This window comes from Micrasema longulum, unplaced genomic scaffold (assembly GCF_059751315.1).
Source record: "Micrasema longulum isolate JH-2025_06_02 unplaced genomic scaffold, ASM5975131v1 h1tg003551l, whole genome shotgun sequence".
Taxonomy (NCBI): domain Eukaryota; kingdom Metazoa; phylum Arthropoda; class Insecta; order Trichoptera; family Brachycentridae; genus Micrasema; species Micrasema longulum.
The window spans coordinates 25,239-46,945 of record NW_028280596.1 but is presented as its reverse complement, the minus strand read 5'-3'; the positions used below and the strand labels follow the sequence as shown (position 1 = coordinate 46,945).

Here is a 21,707-nt window from a genome sequence, read left to right as displayed (position 1 = left end):
TGGCTGTTCGATACTAGAGTGAATAAGCCAAATATCGGCGCCTTTCAAAATAACATCTCCTTGGCTTACGGCATTACCAAACAATCCTGCAGTGTATAAGATAGAGTACTGCAACATTCCACCGTATGATGATAACTTGTTTCCTAAAAATTCTTGTGGGGCTCCAAAGTAAACAGTCTTGTTAACGTATTCATCAATATTAAAGTCTACTCCGATTACAGAATCACTTAACTTCTGTGGTGGAACTGTGTATGAGGTCACGGAAATATTGTGAGTTACAGCTATGTTTACCAGATACCAGTTATTCATCGAACTAACCTGTTAACAAAACATCAGATTAACACACTTGTTCAAAGTTAGTTAAATCTCAGCCAGAATAACTCTTAATTAACTTTGTAATTAACACACTTTACACAGGAAAGGTAGTTCTACCCGCATGCCCGACTGGTGTTTATCAGCGGGAAAGATAGATCTACTTAGATTATTTTATGTCAATTCTTCAAAATGCTCTAAATTACATACACACTTCAATAAACAGCAGGATAAGTTATTGTTTCATTTACGTGCACTCATACTCTTGCACAGCTTTTATGAGAAACAAGAGAGTTTGTGCGTAAGATAATTTGTTAAGTGAATGATAAATAATTGTGTCCGTCTTTTTTCACACATTTTTATTATACGATTGGTGAGCAGAAAGGTGTCATTTTCGAATTGTATTTTTTATAATATTGATTGTTGTTTGTTCATCGTTTTGAAAATGCGAATATAGCAAATGTTTAAGTTTACTGTTTACCATATTGATGTACCATATATACGTTTTAAAAAAAAAATATTTTTAATGTTTCTGATCCTATATTTGTGATGATATACTCATGTGTCTGTGTCAACGAATGAGGAACTTCAGCCCTTCCGGAAATTAGATACTTATTATAGAAATTAGTTTCTTGAAAATGTACAGAAAAAATAATAAAAAATATTTTAATAAAATCGCACTACTTTGAATGACGTCACTGGTTCATGTGAACCAACCTATGATCTGAGAGCTATGGAAGATTTCCGGTCTGCTTGTCGCTTCTGGACCAATGGGAAGAACTGAATGAGAATAAGCGGAAATTAACCTCTGACGTTACACGCGGAGTTATTTCAGAAATACAAAAAAAAGTTATTTCAGAAAGTTAAAAATTGCAGAAATTGAAACTGAATGAGGAAGTTCAGAGGTTTTTATTTGTTAATCGGCTATACTAATAAACAAAAAAAAATTTCAATAAAAATATAAAAAAATAAATAAAAACCACTGAGCTTCCTCATTCAGTTTCAATTTCTGCGATTTCTGCAATTTTCAACAATTTCTGTCTCAACACAGGACTTCTAGTCCCATGGAGTTGGGACTTATGTCTCAAATAATGCACAATAAACTTATTTATTTATTTATATATACGCCCAATGGGCATTTTTATGTATTTAAATAAATAAATAAATAGGCAAAAACCTATTTATTTTTTGTCATGATATAAATATATTTGACTTATGTCATATTTGATTATCATAAGCAGAATATTGAGAGAGTGTATTCAACATTTCATTGAAAAATAACTTATATTTTAAAAGCCAACGCGATTTTTATAAAAGTAGTAACTATTAAATTTTTTGCTGATTTCTTCCCGCTGCATAAACTTGTTACATTGTAATGAAGCCCGCGTAAAATGTGTTAATAAAAAACGTCATCGTCATTCCCCTTTCCGCATCCAGTGGTGCAAAAGGCATTGCATTTGTAAACAAAATGCAGCATATTTCGATCACCTGTTACACGAAGGTAAGGGAATGTTGAAGGTAAGGTGGCAGTCCTACACTTCAGGCGCCAGTCCAGGAACAATGAAATATCGCAGTGTAAAACCACCTTATAAACAAATATTGGTTGAAAAATCAGTTGACCCTCCCAGGAATCGAACCCAGGACCTCGAGTCAACCCAGGTCAACCACTACCCTGCGAGGGTGACTCACTTGATTTCCCTTTTCAGGATTTTTATCTGAGAGTAGTCATTGAGTCAAAAACACATGTCTATTTTACACACAGAACTGTTTCCTCGTCAAATTATTCGTATTGATAGTATTAATCGTATTTTTCTTGAAAGTTATGTTGCATAATTTCAAATAAATTATTGGAAAGTACTAAAATTTAAGTTTAACATAATCTAATAGTAAGTAAATTAATTGAATATAACTTTACCTCTGACCAGTAAAGATTTGCACTGCTGCACCTTGTAGTTTTTCCAAAGCAGAAACACTTGGTACATCCACCGTCGTTATCATTTTGCAAATCAAAATGACCATCTTTACACGCTTCACATGATCGTCCATATACATTACTCTAAAAATCGAAGAAAAAATTATAAAACATACAGACATCGTTGAAATCTATTAAAATTGAGCAGTTCACTAAATCAAATTAGTTAAAAGCTATATTTACTCGAGACAAGATCTGGACTTTTTTCGTTTAACGTTTAACGAATTAAACGAGACCTAAATAATTAGTCCAGATCTTGTCTCGATGTCCCTTATGTTTGTCAATGCTTCTTTTCTTATTTTTTAAAGTTTTTAACTATTCTTATATTGTTTATTTTTTTTTATTTTATTTTTTATTAATGTTATATGTTATATTAATACCCTATGAATTGTACAAATGGATAATGTCCGTAAATAAATAAATAAACAGAAAAAAACATGAGCATGTCCACATATTTGCAGACAAAAGAATCATCTCGTGGTTCCGTTGCTAGTGTCGAAGACTCACAAATCAAAGGTCCGAGGTTCGCACCCCGCTCTACCACAACTTGATTCCCATTTTCTAATAGTGAGTTATTTACAACTCGTTGAAAATGGCCACCAAAATTTAAATATTCAGGTAGGTCATAAGAACCCAAATATTAAAATAAAAAATATAATTAAAATCGGATGTTCAAACTTAGGCAGAATGGTGAATATTAAACGGTGTGTTAAGTGATGACTTAAACCAGTTAATAACAGGTCATAAGCCCTTTAAATGTCTAGACTCCCACATTTCTAAGGTTCTCCAGTTCTTCTGTCTCTAAGAAAGTGGAGCATGTGGACATCATTAGATGCCAGCATTCTTGCCTCCTCCCATGCCAATCCGACATCCCTTGGTTCCGCCAAATAATGCCAAATTTCTATCACCTTGTAATAATGTTTGCATACATAGGGAGAGTGATCAAACCTGAAAACTTGATCTATGTACATAAAAATATTGATGATTTTGAGCGGGATAGAGATTTCCATAGGTTCAACACGAGAAATAAATGTATGCTAGTTGTACCTGCTACCAGACTGCAAAAAAATAATCATCCTTTTGCCTCAAACTGCTGCATACGATTTTACAACAAGGTACCTCTTGAAATTCGGTCATTGCCAACAAAAAAGTTTAAAAATTTTGTCAAGCACAGGCTGTTTGAAAAGAGCTACTATAGAGTAGAAGAATATTTGCAGGACAAGACTGCTTGGCATTAGATTTGTGTTTATTGATTTGAGTTTGTTGATTTGAATTTATTTGTTTGTTAGATTTAATTTACAAATTGTTGAATTGTATTAAATATTTGTAATTTATTGACGTCTATATTATGTGATTCGATGAATCCTATGCAAAGAATATACTAAACTAAACTGAACTTAAACATTATTTAATGACTTACATCTCTCTGCTATGTATAAATGAGTATTAAATAAATATGTACCTTGCAGTTGCAAGCAGCTGTTTCTTCGTCGCATATGTCAGCTAAGGTTCCATTAGTGTCGCAGTCACACCGTACGCAATAGGGGAAATCATAGTGTCCGGGGACACAGTGATTACACGTGCGTCCATGTATATTCGGTTTACACCTAAAACGAATACATAACCATCATCATAAATGCAGCTTATCGTCCAGAGAACAATAAAACAAATTTAACCTAGGACTTTAGTTATGGTAGTTAAATACGACAACAAATCCCCACTCGATTTCTTTTCTCAAGATTTTTCTAAAATTGATTTTGAAAGGTCATTTTTTCATTTTTTGTGGAACAAATTTTGTATTACAAACTGAGGTTTCAAATAAAGAACTATGGGTTAGTATACGTAACAAGGGGCCTCATAAGGAAGGCAGGTTAATGCAGAGAAATCAGACAGAAGGAGATCTAATATGGCCTATACCTCAGTGGGTATGTTGAGCTGACCTCGAGGTTAACAGGCAGTCATCAGCAGACCTCAGCTGCCTCAACCAACCCGGCAATGTTTGGACAGGGGTCTGGAGGAAATTTGTGAATACCATATGCTCTATTGGAGAGCAAATACGGAATTGATTGATTGGTTTACATATTTGTACCATAATAATAATTATAAAAGTTGACAAACCTGCATTCTCCAGTTAACAAATCACATTGCAATTGATCATTAATGACTCCAAGTGGTTCACAGCTACAATCTTCACAACCGATAATGGGATTAAATCCATATGTATACGGTTTACACTGGTCACATTTTTCTCCTGTGACTCTCTTTGGACATATGCATTCACCTAAAATCAATTTGATAATTGTTAAAAAGTACTATGACATATTTTATATTTGAAGCAATTGTGGTCAACTATTTAAACAAATTATTATTGATAGGTATTTCTACAAAGATGGAGAACCTCTTTGAGAAGGGAAAATGGAAGTCCAGGCATTTACAAGGCTTATGATCTGGCATTCAGCGGTTTAAGTGATTACTTTATACAATGTAACATTCACCATCCTGCCTATGTTGAAACATCCAATATTTTGAGCTAAAATTATCATTGGTTTATTTTTATTATTATTAAAACAAAACATGCACTAGATCCTGGATTACATGCTGTTTGCCTATGATTGTCATCCCCCTCCCCACATCTGCTTATCTAAAAAGCATCTTATTAGAAAACTATCAAGCGGTTTTCAAATTAGTTCACTGTAGTGGATTTGACAATCATGTTTGGCAAGCTTTGGGGGTTAAGGTGGAATTGGTGACTATAGAGCTTCTAGTGATGACCTTGCAGGGGTGAATCGTCCAAGTAAGCGATTATGCACAGCTTACTATTATATTTGACTTTCCATAATTATGTTTTATAGTAACTATGTTTATGGGAAAATAAATAAAACAATTGTTATTTAATATAAATCACCACAACCGTTTATATGTTCTTATAAAAAAATATATCTATAAAGCATGCCCACCCCGTTCTCAGTGAACTATGAAACTAGCCGATTACCTCAGCTTATTACTCCATATAAAAAAGTACATTTTATTTTACATCTTTACCCCAGTTGCGGTCTTTTAGTACTAAAACAAGCTTGCAGATTACAAATATTATTTAAAGATTCTCTATTTGGAAACTAGTATTTCAAACATTATTTCTGAAGGACTATTTTTCTGTGATAGGATACCGTTGACATATTATGTATCACATAGGACATGTGGCATTCGAAGTAGCCGTTTTTGGCATTATTCATTTTAAAAAGAATCTGCGAGTGCTCAGTGTTGACATTTCAATCATAATGGAGATTTCTGCTGAATGTCATTGTGGTATTTTTTAACAAACTTTTGTACAAGTGTTGTATAAAAATAGTGTAAAATAAAGCTATGTATATCGCAAAGTTAATAATAATTATTTTTGAGTAGATTTTCACAGAGCCTCATAAAAAATAGCCATTTATAATTATATTATGTACATTATGTACTTATATGCAGGTACAAATAAACAATTTTTACATAAAAACAAAGGAAAATGGAGCAAAAACAATTACCTGTAAAAAAATGGCCACTCGCCACTGTGACCTTGTACATGGGAGCTCATGTCGAGTTGATACATTACATATTGCGGTAGACATGTATTATTGTTGAAAAAAATGTGGTAAGTGGAACAAACTACTGTGCATAAAAGTAAATTTACCTGTGTCGACTTTGCAATGAGCAGTAGATGGACAACCGCATGGTTTACATTCAGGGAACCCGTAGTAACCTCTCTTGCAAGCATCACACATTCTTCCAATCACATTATCCCTACACTGGCATTGGCCCCCAAATGGTTCGCATTCAAAGGACAAGGATCCCCTGTAGTCACAGCCACATGGTAGAGCACCATTGTTGTAATCTGAAGTCAAGGAGAATACGGCGGCGCGACAGAAACCTAACCAACAAAACAAAACAAAATTACTCTTTTTATCCTAGAATTACATGTCTTCAAAGTTACTACGTCAATAAAAATAAATTAAAATTTCCTATTTTAATTATTTTTTTATGTTTATCGACGCTTCAGTTGGCTTTATCATGGATACAATGCGAATACAGGCACTTAGATGCTTATAACAATCCCTATAAAAACAAAGGAAAATGGATCAAAAACAAATAATGAAGGTTACTGAATATTGGTTGAATAAGAAATATTTAAACTTACCATCGTCTGAAACATCAACAAAGAAGTGATTGGTACCACATGTGGATATAAACTCTCTTGTTTGATCCAGTTGGTTTTCAGTTAAACTTGAATCAGCATAATACTCTGCAGGTACCACCATTAAATAGTCAAACCAAACTGCCTTAGTTATAGGCTCCTACAAATCAAGAAGAAAATATTAAGTAAGATAGAAATTATTAGTAGGCAACTTTATAGTTGTTTTCATGAACAAACCTTGCCGAGGCTGACAGTCAGCAAAAAGTTTTCTGTTAACGAAAAGCGATTTGTTCCTTCGGGCATTTTGATCACTGACCTACAACCAGCATTAGATGGACAGTGTTTGATTGGTAAAGTGGCTTCATACATTTGTCCATTTTGAATTAGAACATCCAAATCAAATTCTAAAACAAATATTTTTAAAACATCATGAAAATTGTCGTTGATTTTTATAATGGGTTGCTTAAATGGTATTGCAAAATGCCAACCCTGGTGTCTGTAATGAAGAGGCATAATCATTTAATATTTTACTTGCTAAAAGTATGAAATGGTCATTTCTCTTACCGGGGTAATCCGGCTGGTAGTACTGCACAATAAACACGTATTGCCCCGGGAAAGGAACTTTTGAGGTAATATCTACATGTGAATTGTCAGCATTTAGGTAAATCAAATCAGTTGAGTTATCATAGATATTTGCAGGACGAATCTTTGCAACTGTTTCGGGACCAGATTCAAATTCAACCTAAAAATTACAATTATAAACATTAAAATTAGTTGGTAAAATATCTCGACGGAAGTTTAATATAACAAAAAAAATTCAATTGAACATAAGGTTCCTGTCACAATAGATCTACAAAGATCACAGTGATGTCAGGAGATTATTTAGCACTGAACACCATCTACAAAAATAAATATAAGGATGATATATTAATCCACTTAGTTATGTAAACCAATAAATATCAATTTAACTAATTCGCTGAGTTTTGTCCGTTGATCTTACGTAAAAAACTCAACTCATTATCGGCATGTCACAAAGATGTTAAATTTAGAAGCAATATTTAAAATGCCATTTCTAGATCAACTGTGCTGTTTTCAAGCAAATTTTTCTCTGACTCCTTTGGTATAAAATTGAACTTTTTAATGGTAAGTCGTAGCGATGTGAAATTTAGCATAAACATTTATAATACCATTTTTAGATCAACAGTGCTGTTGTCAAGACAAATGTTTCTGATTACTTAGGTATAAAATTAAACTTTTTACTAGTAAGTCTTAGGGATGCGAAATTTAGAGACAACATTTAAAATGCCACTTCTAGATAAACGCATTTTTTATAGTTGCTTTGGCATGTGGAAAATATTGTTTCAAAGAACTGGATGAAAGTGAAACCTGTGATTTTATGAAAGAATTTTATTAGCTTTAGTTGCGAGTCAAAAATAAATGGAGTTAAATGAATCAGTTTTACCTTTTTAGAATCTGGAGCTGGTGGAAACTCAGCCTGAACGCACATCCCATTCTTTCGCACACAAATTGATTGGGGTTTAATGAAATCTAAATGCCATTGGTTATAAGGTATTACCACAATGGATTTTATTCCCACACTTGTATTATTGTCGCCCTGCAAAATAAATTAATTCTAAATATTTTCTAGACATAAAGGTGACATATAAAAGATAACGTAATGCAAATATGTGTGTAGAAATAGTTTTTTTATTTTTTATATTCTTACAAATTTCACTTCTGAAGAGTAAGTTTTGTTAGTTTTAAATAATGAAATTCAATTTTAATTTTTGGCTTTTAAAATTAATTTAGTTTTCACATGAATATTAGACCTGATAGGAGAAGGTTCGTAGGATATTGAATATCTAATTGCATAGGCAAAGAAAAAACTACTCACCTTCAGAGTAAGTCCAACATTGTTGTCTTGAATGTTAAAAATTTGAACTCTGGAACTTTCATCTGTAAGAACTTGACGACAAGCAAATGTGTATGGACAACTGTTCAAATGAACTTTAGAGTATTCTTGGGATGCACTTCCCCTTGCAGTAATTGTAATTGTACCCCCACTCTGGTATTTTTTCTCAACAGGAGTAACATATTCAATCAACATCACATGAGGCCCGGCCTTCGCTACAGTCAAATCCAACAGTAATTCATCTTGCATTTTATCCACCAGTGGAATTTCAGTCTCTTTTAATTCTTTAAGTTGCTGAAAAAACATGAAAAATAATAATAAAATAGTTTTTAACCCAATTTTTTTGTATATAATACTTAATTATATTGAGAATAAAACAGTTAAAAATTACATTTTAGTCCTGCCGAATAGCTTACATTGCAGTACATCAGTAGGCGCATCTCTATACATGCATACATTTATTTATTTTCAGTTTAAAAAATCGGGTGTAATATACATAGCTCGTGTCCGTTTTTTACCAAATGAAGAGAACAAGGGGACACAAAAAAATACAACAAATTAGTTGATAATTCATAGCATCTTCACAGTACACTGCGCAAATATTGCGAGCGGCTTTGGCAGCTTTATTCCCTCAATTGAAGATGAACAGAAAAAAGTGTGGATAATTCTCACCTTCGTCTACTTGACATTCCATTCTGAAGGCTTGTAATAAAATAATAAATGTAATATTTTTATGTTCTTTTTGCTTTTGTAAACACATTACCTTGCAGAGCAGAAAATTTTCTCTTGAATGACATAACATTCACCATATATTTTTACTTTTGGTCCTCATTTTTAAATTTGTAAAAAAATGGGCATAACTTATGTCAACACCTAGTACACAAAAAAATAATGTGTTCTCACTGGAGTAACCCGTGCCGAGGATAATTAACAAAACATTTTTTTTATAAATGAGAAGAAATATAGAAAACATTATATACAGACAAAAACATTACAAAATGTAAAAATAATACAATAATGTTACCCACAGTTTTAAAACATTGTACGTGCGCCACTACACCACATGGCGGACTATTCTCATCTCGATTTTGAGAGTACTTGTCGAGTCAAAAATACTCATCAATCAATGATTGATGAGTATTCACACACAGAACTGTATTATTCACTCCCTCCGGACACAAATAGGATAAACGATATAACAGTACAAACCTGACGGTAATCTATATATTGGTAGATCGGGTCTCTGACTCCATTTCTAGACGTAAAGCCACCAGCGCCTCGAACGTAATCAAATGAAGATATATTAGGGTATCCAAAGTGTCGGCATAGTTCTTTATCTCCGACTGAACAAACAGAATCAACCTTTCGTGTTAAAATAGTAGCTTCGTAATACGCTGCAGGAACAAGCGCAAAGTAATCCTAAAAGAAAAAGAAAAATACAAGCGTAATTTTCTATATGCATATTTAGGTAAAGATAAATCATTTCACTTTTAGTTTGTAAACTTTCACTCACCAAGTACAAAGTTTTTCCTATTTTAATAGTAACCATCCAGTATCCGGGGTTCATCACCATGGGAGATGGAATAGTTCCTTGTGGACCAGAAACAGTTACGAATTGGGGTGATGTGGTAGGCTTTAGTAAAACGTCAAACCTTAAAGAGTGTAAAAACTATTACAAAATTTGTAAAATGTATTAAAAAAAAAAAGTCAACCCCATTGATTGAAGGCTAATAACGTCTTATATAGATATATATATATTTTTTATTTTACAGCATTTTTTTATATTTATTTATTCATTATAGGCGGCCTCCGTGGTGTAGTAGTCAAGACGCTTGACTCACACATGAAAGGTTCCGGGTTTGATTCCCAATGAGAACACAAAAATTAAAAATGAGATTTTTCTCAAGCCTGGGTGTTCTGTGATGTAGTTCACCACTGTAATTGGGCCTCCTTGCCTGTTGTGGTGCAAAAATAAATAAATAAATAAAAAGATAAATATTACAAAAAAATTATATCATATCCCTAACTCTATGAGGCCAAGAGCCCTGTGTTGAGTTTCATCTATACTCGAGAATACCTCCTATAAAATGAGAGTATACAAGTTTAAAAGAACCTCGGCAGACAGTTAAAAATCTTTGTTTAACCCTCAAAGGATTTCATCAAGATTGAACAATATTTCAACTGAGGAAAAAAAACTTTTTTAAGTCTTAATCTTAATCTCTAGTTACAGTTGTGCTACAAAATTCTTTTATATTAAAATATTCTGCAGTTAAGACATTTGAAGAAGAAAAAAAACAGAGATATACTGTTAAATGATTCCTTTTATATAAAAAACATATTATAATTTAAGCCTGTTATAGCAAAAAAATAATAATTACGCCGGTTATATAAATTACTGCCAATAACCGACTGATTGAATGAATTTTTTCGTTTGTTTTTGTCTTTTTTACAGAAACATCAGCCACAGAACAGCGTCTCTGTTTTTCTTTTGATAAGTTTTATTCTCATGCTCTTTCTTATACAGTAAAATCGTTTTATTGTGACCTATTCTTATAATTATTCTTCGCATGGTAAGAATGAACATATTTTTGGATTAAAATCCAACATATTTATACAAATTTTATTTTCCAAATGCGATGTGAAAATTTCCATTGGAAGATTACAAAAAATACAACTTCATCATTTAAATAAATAAGAGAGATGTATCAAGTATTGTCTCCTTTATAGACTCTTGTTACATAACAGCCACGCAAGAGTTAAAAAGGGAAAATGGAAATCTTAGTGCTTGCAGCGTTTATGACCTGTCATGTGAACATAACAGACTGTGTAAAGTAATTATTCAAACTAGTCGATGATAGTCATAAGCCTTGTAAATGCCTAGACTTCTATTTACCTTCACTGGGAGGTTATCCACCAGTATTTAAATACTTTGATTAATTATTTTTATTAGTATCACTTACTTTTGCTCGATCTCATTTAAATTCTCGACCGCAGGTGTGATAGTCACTTTTCCAATAATTGGATCCCGATTTGGATTGACATATCGCAAGACCATACGATATAATGACGACTTTAGAATGTAAATATCTTGATTGATTTCATTCTGTAAGAAAGAAGAAAAATTCATTATTAAAGTAGGTAATAAAGGGTTGAACAGCATTGACTTTTGCTAAATGTCGGTAGGTGTATACATAATTTATGTTATTTATGCGTTGGGTAAAGGGTCAAAACTCCAATGAGGAAGTTCAGTGGTTTTTTTTATTTATTTGTTAATGGACTATTAAACTAAGCAATTTTTTTTATAATTGTTATATTATATATCGTATTATCAGCACTATGATTTTTTAAAGTTTTATATTTCTGAAATTACTGCGCATGTGATGCCTCAAGTTTTTTTCCGGATCTTCTCGGTCAGTTCTATCGATTGGTCGGTTAGCGGTAAGTAACCTGGAGATCTTTCACAGCTCTCTTATCATTGGTTGATTAATATGAACTAGTGATGTTGTTCAAAGAAGTTGATTAAAATATTTTTTTTGTACATTTTCAAGAAACTTTGCAGTACAATTTAATGCTCTAATTTTAACTGTGCGTAAGAAAATATTTTATGTTTCCAATTTCCCGTAGGGCTGAAGTTCTTCATTGTAAAATTATCCCTTCGTTTTAACGTGATAGGCCATGAATCCAGGAAAATTGTGAAATGTTCAATAAAAAAAAACAATTCAAACAAATATTTTATGTTTGTAAAGCTACGAATTGAACCCATGACTTTTGGGTACTCGATTAGAATTTTAATGTCTGTACTATTATTTAGGAAGCCATTACGTACATACCGGCAATCAATAAGAGCGGGACTGTTTAATAGAGTGTACCAAATTAATAAGAAGAATCTGGGGTTTTATTCCATATTATGTGCATCATTATTATTTTTAATATTTTTCAGTGACGTTGTCTATTGGTTACAGTGTTTGCCTACTACGCAAGAAATCTTAAGTTTAAATTCCGACATGGTTGACATGAAATATTTATTTGAAAAGGCGTTCTTACACTGCATATTTTAAAGTCCCAGGACAGGCACCCGAAGCATAAGGCTGATTATCTTGTATTTTATTTTATTTTATTCAGAAAACATACAGTCATACATAATAAGTATTAAAAACAACATTTTTTTCACATAAAAAGACAATTCAGTTTTCATAAACTATAAAAAAGATGTAAACATTAAATGTGACGAAAAAATAAATAAATAAGAAATTCAAGTGAGAAGAGAATAATTGTTAACATTTGCGTTTTCCATGGAGCTTATCGTTGGTAATAAATAAAAATACCGAATGCACACTTCGAGCCATCCACACACACACACATGAACGCACATATAAAACATACACAAACATATACATTACATGCGGCACATATACATAGCATAAACCACTCAAGATGCAGCACATTCAGCAACTATCCCAAATAATCGACCCCATGAAGAAATTTTCTGTATAAACGCAACGCGCAGTTAAAAATGCCCACATCAATACTGAGTCCATTATAATTTCTACAGGTACGTCTAATCAATGAATTCGAGGTATAATTGTTTTTACAAGTTGGTATATGAAAAAGTGAATTTAATCTGGTATAGCGAAGAGGGAAACGGAAACCAATATTTTGTAAAAGATACGGCGAATCAACCATATTATTTAGAATTTAAATAAATCAAATTTAAGTAAAATTAAAGTAAAGTAAAATTAAGTAAAATTAAATCATGTAAAAAAAAAATTATCAATATACACTGCGATTGGTGTACATGTGCAGTTTATTTTGATTTCCTTACGCATAGAGTAATGCACCATTAGATACAGATTAGCAAAATGAAAATCTCTATATACGTTTTTTAAAAAAATAATTTTTAGATAAATCATAATAATAACATGTAACAGTTTAAGAGCTGAGAGAATTTTCTGGGTGTTTTAAAATTGATTACAAAAATAAATTGATCTTGAATTAAAATTTATAAATACCCGAATATTTGAGAAGACCGCATATCCTTTCCACGAGAATCCCGGGAAATTAGATTCAGAGTAATCATATTGGACTGGATTGCCGGATGGATTCAGGGCGTCTTCTACTTCATATTGATACTGATGTAGAGTTGGGAAATAGTGAGTCTGGAGAGGTTCATCACATCTCAGTCCATCTAAGCGTGGCTTACAAGTGCATTGACCAGATTCCTTATCGCATATATTATTGACAGATCCACCAACGTCGCACCCACAATCTGCATTATACCAAAAATAAATTAAAATTACATTAAAGAAAGGAAGTTTTGAGATAAAACGTTTTCAAACCTCTTGGACATTTAAATAAACTTATAAATATAAAGGAACCTGCTAACAAATATCCTATACTGTTTGATACCATCTAAAGTAGCTTTCATTGATATTAAATTATCGCTTTATTTCCAGTATTTAACTAATATCCACGAAGTATGCATTTTTTTATTGTTCAATTATCTTGGAAATTTGAGCCTTTACGTTGAATTTGATTTAGAAATGTATATCATGTGAACTGCCATCAGATGTCATTATTAGTTTAAAACATAAAAATTGACATTCATCCTTAATACATGGTACGCTTCAATTGGTCTCCGCATAACAGCAAAGGGAGGACAAATTTTTATTTTCTTTTGCCTCAATGATGAATTTTGTATTGTATACTGTACATTTACTTCGTTTTTTATGATGCTCAAACAATCCATGTTCATTAAAAAATTAATTTACTGCTAATCAAAACTTTTTCGAAGATAAATGCTCAAGAACATTTTTTTTTTTAAAGAAAAATAAATATTTGCATTCTTATAATTTACGCAAATATTTAAATTTTTAGGGCCATTTTCAATGAGTTGTAAATAACTCAGTATTAGACATTTAAAAGCAATATAGGTAGATAACTAAACATTTGATGCACACATAATAATATACTTACCAATACATCCAAAAAGATTTGCCTCCGTTAGATTGTATGATCCATCTTTACACTGTCTACAGCTTCTTTCTCCAACTGAATATTTGCATGCGCATAATCCAGACTTTGTGTCGCACACTCCTATACCGCCCTGTGTTCCGGGAACAAAGCAATCACAATCTAAAAGCAGATTATTAAAATTTAGAAAAGATCTTTAAAATATGAAGACCACAGGGAAAAAGAGATGTAAGACATTGAAAATACGTTCTCCATCTCATTTTTAAAGCTAACGACCTAACATTTTTTTACAAAAATATTTTAGACAGTTGAAAAATACTCAGGTTTTTAGATATATATGTTTTCTATACATAAATTCAAACCAAAAAATACACATATTTCCTATCTTTATATTTTTATTTTGTGACTGTTAAAGTATTGTCATATATTTGGTTATGCAAGATGAATTCTCCAGTACATATCAGCGTCAAAATCTTCAGTACTATGCCATTTTTTATTCTCCATCACAACTGTTGTTTCCCAGGAACTATTATAATGGCTTCTAGGAGATATCCATTTGGAATTTTCTTATTCAATTCGTAATTCACAAATGGGTTGGTTTGGAAAATGATTTCTTATAAAACAATGATCAAACAACGATCTGAAAGTGGATGTACCAGCCTCAATTATTATATCAAAAAGAGATGATCTGATTCTTGGGCTTTTCTTTAAACGATAGTGACTTTGCATTAAAACATATTTAGCAAGACTTAAGCTTTTTTTTCAGGGACATTTCAAGAGCGAATATCTCATTGACTATTCATTTTCATCTTTTGTTTATTTTTTCATTTAATAGTCTATAATATTGTTAACAAAACTGCATTAATAAGTCAATTAAAAATAAAAAAGTGATTTCGAAACTATTTCAACAAGTAAATACGTATACGTTTTGATAATGGAATGAGAATAATACTGAGAATTAGATGGTATTACATATTATAATGATGGTGTTGAAATATATTTATTTAATAAACGCCCAGAGGGCTCTTACAATATTTGGTTGAGAAGTACATAAAATATTATAGTCATTGACACAAAATATAATCGGAACTATTTCACTGATATGTAAATTATAAAAAAGAAAGAAAAAGGAAATAAGTAAAGATGAATAAAAATCGAAATAAAAATACTCACCGACACAACCCAAGGGATTGTTTTGTTGCAGATCCCAAAATAGAGGTCGGCAGTCGTCACAAATTCTTCCCTGCACTCTTTCCTTACATTTGCATAACTCTCCTTCAGGTACCGAAGCACATCCTAGAGAAAAGTTTTCAAATCAAATTAGTGTTTTGAAAATAGAATATGGAAACCCTTTATTGCTCAATGAAGAAGTTCGGTGTTTTCACAAAAAATAATCATTAATAGACTATCAAACAATGCCAAAAAATTTTATTTTTATTTTTATGTATCGTATTATCAGCGCTACGATTTTATTAAGTTTTTCAATTTTGAAATTACTCCGCCTATGACATCACAAGTTCAAGTATGAGAGTTCTGTTGATTAGTGAGTTGGCTTCCCGAAAATCTAATCAAATACTCTATCATTGGTTGATTGTTGAGAAATTGTGACGTAGTTAAAAGTAGTAAATTTTTATTAATTTTTTTATAGGTTTTCAAGAAACTTTGCCTTACAATTGAATGTTCTAATTGATATTGCGTGTAAAAAAAACATTTTTTATTTGCAATCTTCCATAGCACTGAACTTCTTCATTGTTCACCTTCTCTTAGAATATGTCTCTGTGATCTGGTCTCCCTTCTATGTGGACCGAATAAAACACTTAGTAAATAGTCAATATCTTGTCTCGATGTTGTTTAATATTTTATCAGAGCTCTGATGTTATTTTCTTATATATTTGTAATTTTGAACATACTTGTAATATACATATCTGGTTTACCTTTATATATGGAGAATGTCCATCAATTGATAAAATAAACAAATATAATTTCCTTATCTGCACCTAATGGTGTAAATATTGTTCCGTACAAATGCGGTGCATCTTTATTTTTGTTACATGAAAGGAAGACAATACGCTTCAGGTGCCCGGGATGATGAAATATTGGGGTTGCTTAAATAAACATTTTATGTTGATCTTCGCGGGAATTGAAACCGGTACCTCATTCATGGTCAAGAAATACACTGACCACACCACATGACGTAAATATTTTGACTACGTCCAAATCTTTGTTAACAAGTACTATAACGACACATTGACCAACTCTCTTATTCTTAAAAATTAACATCTGTTAATTATCTAATAATTGACAATATTGATTTTATTCTACTGTAAATTAGTAAATGGTTTGACGCGTTTGTGGACCAACCTGCAAACAATTGGACTACTCCAGCTGGGTCACAGTTACATTCCTCGCACGCAGGGAAGTTGTAGAAACCATCTTTACACATGTTGCATCGAGCAGTGTCAAAATTCTTTTTGCACTGACACTGCCCATCAATATCACAAGTTACTCCAATAGCACCCATTGAATCGCAGCTGCAAGCTAAAAATGGCACAGTTCAACTTTAAATTAATTCGTTTTATTTGCTACGTATAATAAGTAGTAAGCAGCGTCAGTTTAAAGCAAGCAAATACTGGGATTTGAAACCTTAAATCTGATCCAGATATGTGCTGTATCACCAGACACAGAATTATTATAACCTGACAAGACAATAATTTAAAATAGTAATAAGAAAACCATTAGTTATTTCTACTGTTGAAACAAATAATAGTTTTTCAGTTCATGGGTTTACCAAATCGAACGATAGAATTCAAAATTGAAATAAAACACAGGATATTATATAAAAAAAGTTGCGGAATGGTTTTATTAGATGGTGCGTGTATGCCATTTATGATTTAAACAAACTATCGTTTAAATGACCACCACAGCTTCTCTTGCGCTGATTGATCCGGTGACGCCAATTTTCAATGACTGTGCAGCATTTCGGATGATATGGCAATTATGGTGCGGCAAATGTTGCCTTCAGGCTCATCAAGAGTCCTGGGTTTGTTGGTGTAAACCTGTGATTTAACATAGCCCCAAAGAAAATAGTCTAGCGGTGTTAAATCACAAGAGCTTGGTGGTTAGTTGTAAGGATCATTTAGTGAAAGAACCATTTCACCAAATTTTTCAGGCCATCGTAATGTTTGCTGTATGGCAAGGTCCGCCGTCTTATTGAAAATGAATATCGTCTGCATGAATTTTTTCAATTTGGGGAAAGAAAAAAACATACAGCATGGCACGATAGCGCTCACCATTCACAGTAACGGTGCTCATTTTTGAAAAAATATGTCCCGATGATGCCACCATACTAAAATTCATGCCAGACAGTGAGTTTTTCTGGATGTAATGCAGCCTCATCAATCACTCGAGGGTTTGCCTCACACCAACAGTGGCAATTTCGGTGTAGCCCTTCAAACAAAAATGAGCCTCATCTGAGAAGTATTTTCTTCATGAAATGTTCTTTGAGTAGCAACAAAACTTCTCAAATTTTGGTAGAATTTATAAACAATTTTCAAACACTGGGGCAATGTTAAACGATTCATGATGAAATGGCAAACCTTACTGAAAACGACAGCAGATGTCAAATTTTGAAATTTAAATATGGCCGCCATGAGCTATAAAAACCCTACTGTCCCTATTGGTAAACCCTGTATTTACTTATGTACAATGCTACGTTCATGTAATCATAAAAATAGAATTAAATAAAATGATTATATGTTTGATAATAATAATGTACAATTTACATAGTGCCATTTATGAATAAATTACCTCAAAGGCACTTCTGGTAACGTTATAAATTTTTTTATTTATTTAACTTTTTGTACATATTGTTATTTGTACATTGGCGGGCTTATTGCCAAATGGCAATTTCTTCCAACCAACCAATAAAATAATAGTTTTATTTTTATAATTCAGGTTACAAAGCATATTCGATATATAAAAATAGAAATAAACATATATGTTTATATTTAGATTTATTTAAACAGAGAGGGAAAAAGTTTTCGAGAAGAAATTTGGAAGTCTAGGCATTTACAGGGCTTATGACCTGTCATTGGCTGGTTTAAGTGGCCACTTTACACACTGTGTAACATTCACCCAGCCAGTCTGCAAGCATTTGGACATAATCAAACATTGTTATATATGTTTATAAATTACCTTAAATCAAAACTGTTACTCAATCGGAAAAAGGAAGAAAAGAGGAAAGAGGAAAGGAGGCTCTCCTCCTTTCCCTATTAAGGAAGAGAATCTCTATTAAGGAAGAGAACTAAATCTTGTCTTAGGTAGTAATTATTATTTAATTTTTTGTCTTAGCTTTAATTTTATTTATTTGTATTTTATAAGTCCGTTAATAAATCAATTTTATAAAGAAAAATATTTGTATGTTTTCTGTAATTTGGAAGAAAAAATGAAAATATTTGTACTTACGTAGACATTCGGGATACTTGTAATATCCAGGTGAACATTGGTCACACTGTTTCCCGGCAAAGTTGTAAAGACAGGTACATTTCCCAGTTCCTGCATCACAACTGGTGGTTCTTGATCCAACTATGGAACACTTGCATTCAACACAAACTTGTTCGCGTAGCCTCAACTCATTGTAATAGCTAGAAATTAAAAATGTGTAATGTGAACAATGATTTTCAATCTATTAAAGCATTACTAGTAATTCTCATATTTCACAGTAATAAAAAATAAATAATTACCCAGGAATACATTGATCACATCGAGGACCACCAAATCCTTCCTTGCAAAGACACGTTCCAAATTCAGAGTCACAAACATCAGCCAAGGTACCACTCGAGTCACAATTGCAATCTGAAAACATACAATAAAATATGTTACATAATCATGTCCCTATCCCCACACAGTGAAACATCAAATGTAGTGTATATTAATCATCTGTTTCATGAATGTAAGGTGATAACTCTTACGCTTTATGTGCCAGTCCAGGAAAAATGAAATATTGCAGTGAAAAACACCCTCTAAATCAATATTTCATGTCCTCCCTCCCGGGAATCGAACCCGGGACCTTAAGTATTGTAGGTGAATGCGAAAAAAAAGCATTAAAAAAAAATCCAAAAAATCTATTTTTATAAAGTTTACCATTAGGAATATTCCTCTGAAGTTTCATAGTCTGGCCCTGAAACACCGTGTATTTATACACCATAGTTGTTAAATAAAAAAAATTGAAATGCTGATGACCAATAAACTTATGCTGATTAGATTTTATTATGTGGAAAGGAATGCCCATAAGAAGTCTTTAGATTGATGGGAGTGGAACTTCCTGAATATGGACATTGTAATCAATAGTCAAGAAGGATGTTTACCATCATGAGTCTGCTATTTATATAAACTGTGAGGAAATTTTTTCTTTTGTATGAAAAACAGTAGAAAATAAATTTTCTTTCATATGTTTAAACTTAATTGTTTTTATTACTAGACACCGGTGGTGTACATATAAATATTTAGATGGTAGATACCATTTCTGCAATCTTTTCTTGTCCTTCAGAAATACTAAAAACATCTTAATATGCATTTCTCAAGTAGTATTTGCAAACATGAATATGTAAAACACTGGGGAAGTATTTTGAGTATCGAAAAATTCAAAACTTACATTTGCAATCCGGATAGTTGTAAAACCCAGCCTCACAGCGATCACAAGTTCTTCCACGGAAATTGTTTTTGCAGGTACAATTTCCACTGACTTGATCGCATGCTGTAATCAACGATCCGATAGGATTGCAGGCGCACTCTGTAAACGTATTTAATAAAAATATTAATTCAAATGAACAATGGACCTTGTGTTGTTATAATAGTGCACATGTATTTATAAATTGTGTATAAAAGAACTTCCACAAATACGATAATAATAAATCCCTCGTCATTCCATTTTTAAAATACGTATTCCTTGATTTCAACTGCATAAGAAGTTTAATGAATTATCCTTCTCTAATTAAATGAAATTGAACCTCAATAAGGGTTTAACCTCAATAAATAATTGAATCGTGTAGAAAACGAACAGTTTTATTTAAACGTAAAATGGTATATATAGCAATAAGGTACCATTCACAATAATTGAATTTCGTGAAATAAGAACCAAACTTTTAAAAAGAAAATCACGTATCTACGTGACAATAATTAAATTATTAATTACAAATGTATAACTATACGTATAAACAATTGAGTATACTTTATAATTAAATTTACCTTCACATGATGGGAAGTTGAAGAATCCATTTGAACACTGTTCACAGTGAATACCTGCATAGTTGTTCTTACACGGGCACTGTGAAAAAATAATATTGTTATGCTTCTATAAAAAAAGTTGTAGGTATCACCAATTATTCTTTTACACTTGTAAAATAATGTAGATTAAAAAAAAAATACCTATTTGTATAAACATAATTTTAAAACAAATCTTTCACTAAATATTATACACATATAAAACTCTGAATATATATCAACTCCAATGAGGTGATTCGTATTTGCTAAGTTTTAGCAAATTATTGGATAATCATTATTTGACAGTATTTTTTATTTTATTTTAATATTTTTGGTGGATGTAATTACTCCAATGGCTCATAGGCACGATTTGGAGTCTCAGTTTCCAGGTAAAGAATGCTTGGGCAATGTTATTATTATGAATAATTTATATAGCGCCATTTTTGTGAAAATCACCTCAAGGGCGCTGAACAAAAAAATCCCAACACGTTTTGCAGCTACATAGCATATTAACAGTTGGGATTCAAGTTCCTCATTTTCAATTATAATTTAATTTAATAATAGATAATAATAGGAGCTAGATCACATCATGTCTTGCAGCTACAGAGCGCATGGACGGTATGAAGCTTAGCCTCCATTTTATTTAAAAATTGAAATTTGGTTTTTCTAATTATATCCAAGTTTACTAAGAAGAGCTGGATTACAACACATCCTGCAGCTACAGAGCTCATAGACGGTTGAAATTCTAAACACTATTTCCGAATTTTAAGTTTGATATAATTTGAGAGTTTATGAATGATTAAAATAAAAAATAACCATTAGCAGAGTAGTAAGTTAGTCAAGTATTCATGATAAAAAGTAAACAATAAAGAAACAAATAAATAAAGCACTTTTTTCACATATTGTATTATTGTTCACGAGATGAAAGCGACTACTGATGTCCGAGGGGTCCTGGTAACCAAAAACATGTTAGCCACATCTTTTCAGGTAATTCCTAGTAAATATGATCCATGTGCACCAAGAGATGATGCCTTTTGATCCATCGGCTTCGTTTCTATTTTGAGACGCAACTTCAGAGTAGAATGTATATAATAGCGGATGCAACA

The 21,707-nt window shown here is 32.0% G+C and overlaps 1 protein-coding gene across 1 annotated transcript in view; it reads right to left on the bottom strand.

Annotated features, from left to right (window-relative positions):
• Nucleotides 1-3: 3 nt before the first annotated feature.
• LOC148270714 (laminin subunit alpha-like) overlaps nucleotides 4-21,707 on the bottom strand; it is a gene marked incomplete at both ends in the record, with an annotated part of 40,582 nt that continues 18,878 nt past the window's right edge. The window contains 21 exons of the mRNA XM_088242271.1: nucleotides 4-318; nucleotides 2,228-2,368; nucleotides 3,747-3,891; nucleotides 4,403-4,565; nucleotides 5,958-6,194; nucleotides 6,462-6,618; nucleotides 6,696-6,862; nucleotides 7,023-7,200; nucleotides 7,921-8,073; nucleotides 8,353-8,664; nucleotides 9,580-9,789; nucleotides 9,884-10,022; nucleotides 11,331-11,473; nucleotides 13,380-13,636; nucleotides 14,344-14,502; nucleotides 15,514-15,636; nucleotides 16,702-16,878; nucleotides 18,805-18,983; nucleotides 19,083-19,194; nucleotides 19,994-20,131; nucleotides 20,587-20,665. Of these exons, the coding sequence (XP_088098397.1) occupies nucleotides 4-318; nucleotides 2,228-2,368; nucleotides 3,747-3,891; nucleotides 4,403-4,565; nucleotides 5,958-6,194; nucleotides 6,462-6,618; nucleotides 6,696-6,862; nucleotides 7,023-7,200; nucleotides 7,921-8,073; nucleotides 8,353-8,664; nucleotides 9,580-9,789; nucleotides 9,884-10,022; nucleotides 11,331-11,473; nucleotides 13,380-13,636; nucleotides 14,344-14,502; nucleotides 15,514-15,636; nucleotides 16,702-16,878; nucleotides 18,805-18,983; nucleotides 19,083-19,194; nucleotides 19,994-20,131; nucleotides 20,587-20,665 (3,684 nt within the window). The remainder of the gene's footprint in view (nucleotides 319-2,227; nucleotides 2,369-3,746; nucleotides 3,892-4,402; nucleotides 4,566-5,957; nucleotides 6,195-6,461; nucleotides 6,619-6,695; nucleotides 6,863-7,022; nucleotides 7,201-7,920; nucleotides 8,074-8,352; nucleotides 8,665-9,579; nucleotides 9,790-9,883; nucleotides 10,023-11,330; nucleotides 11,474-13,379; nucleotides 13,637-14,343; nucleotides 14,503-15,513; nucleotides 15,637-16,701; nucleotides 16,879-18,804; nucleotides 18,984-19,082; nucleotides 19,195-19,993; nucleotides 20,132-20,586; nucleotides 20,666-21,707) is intronic.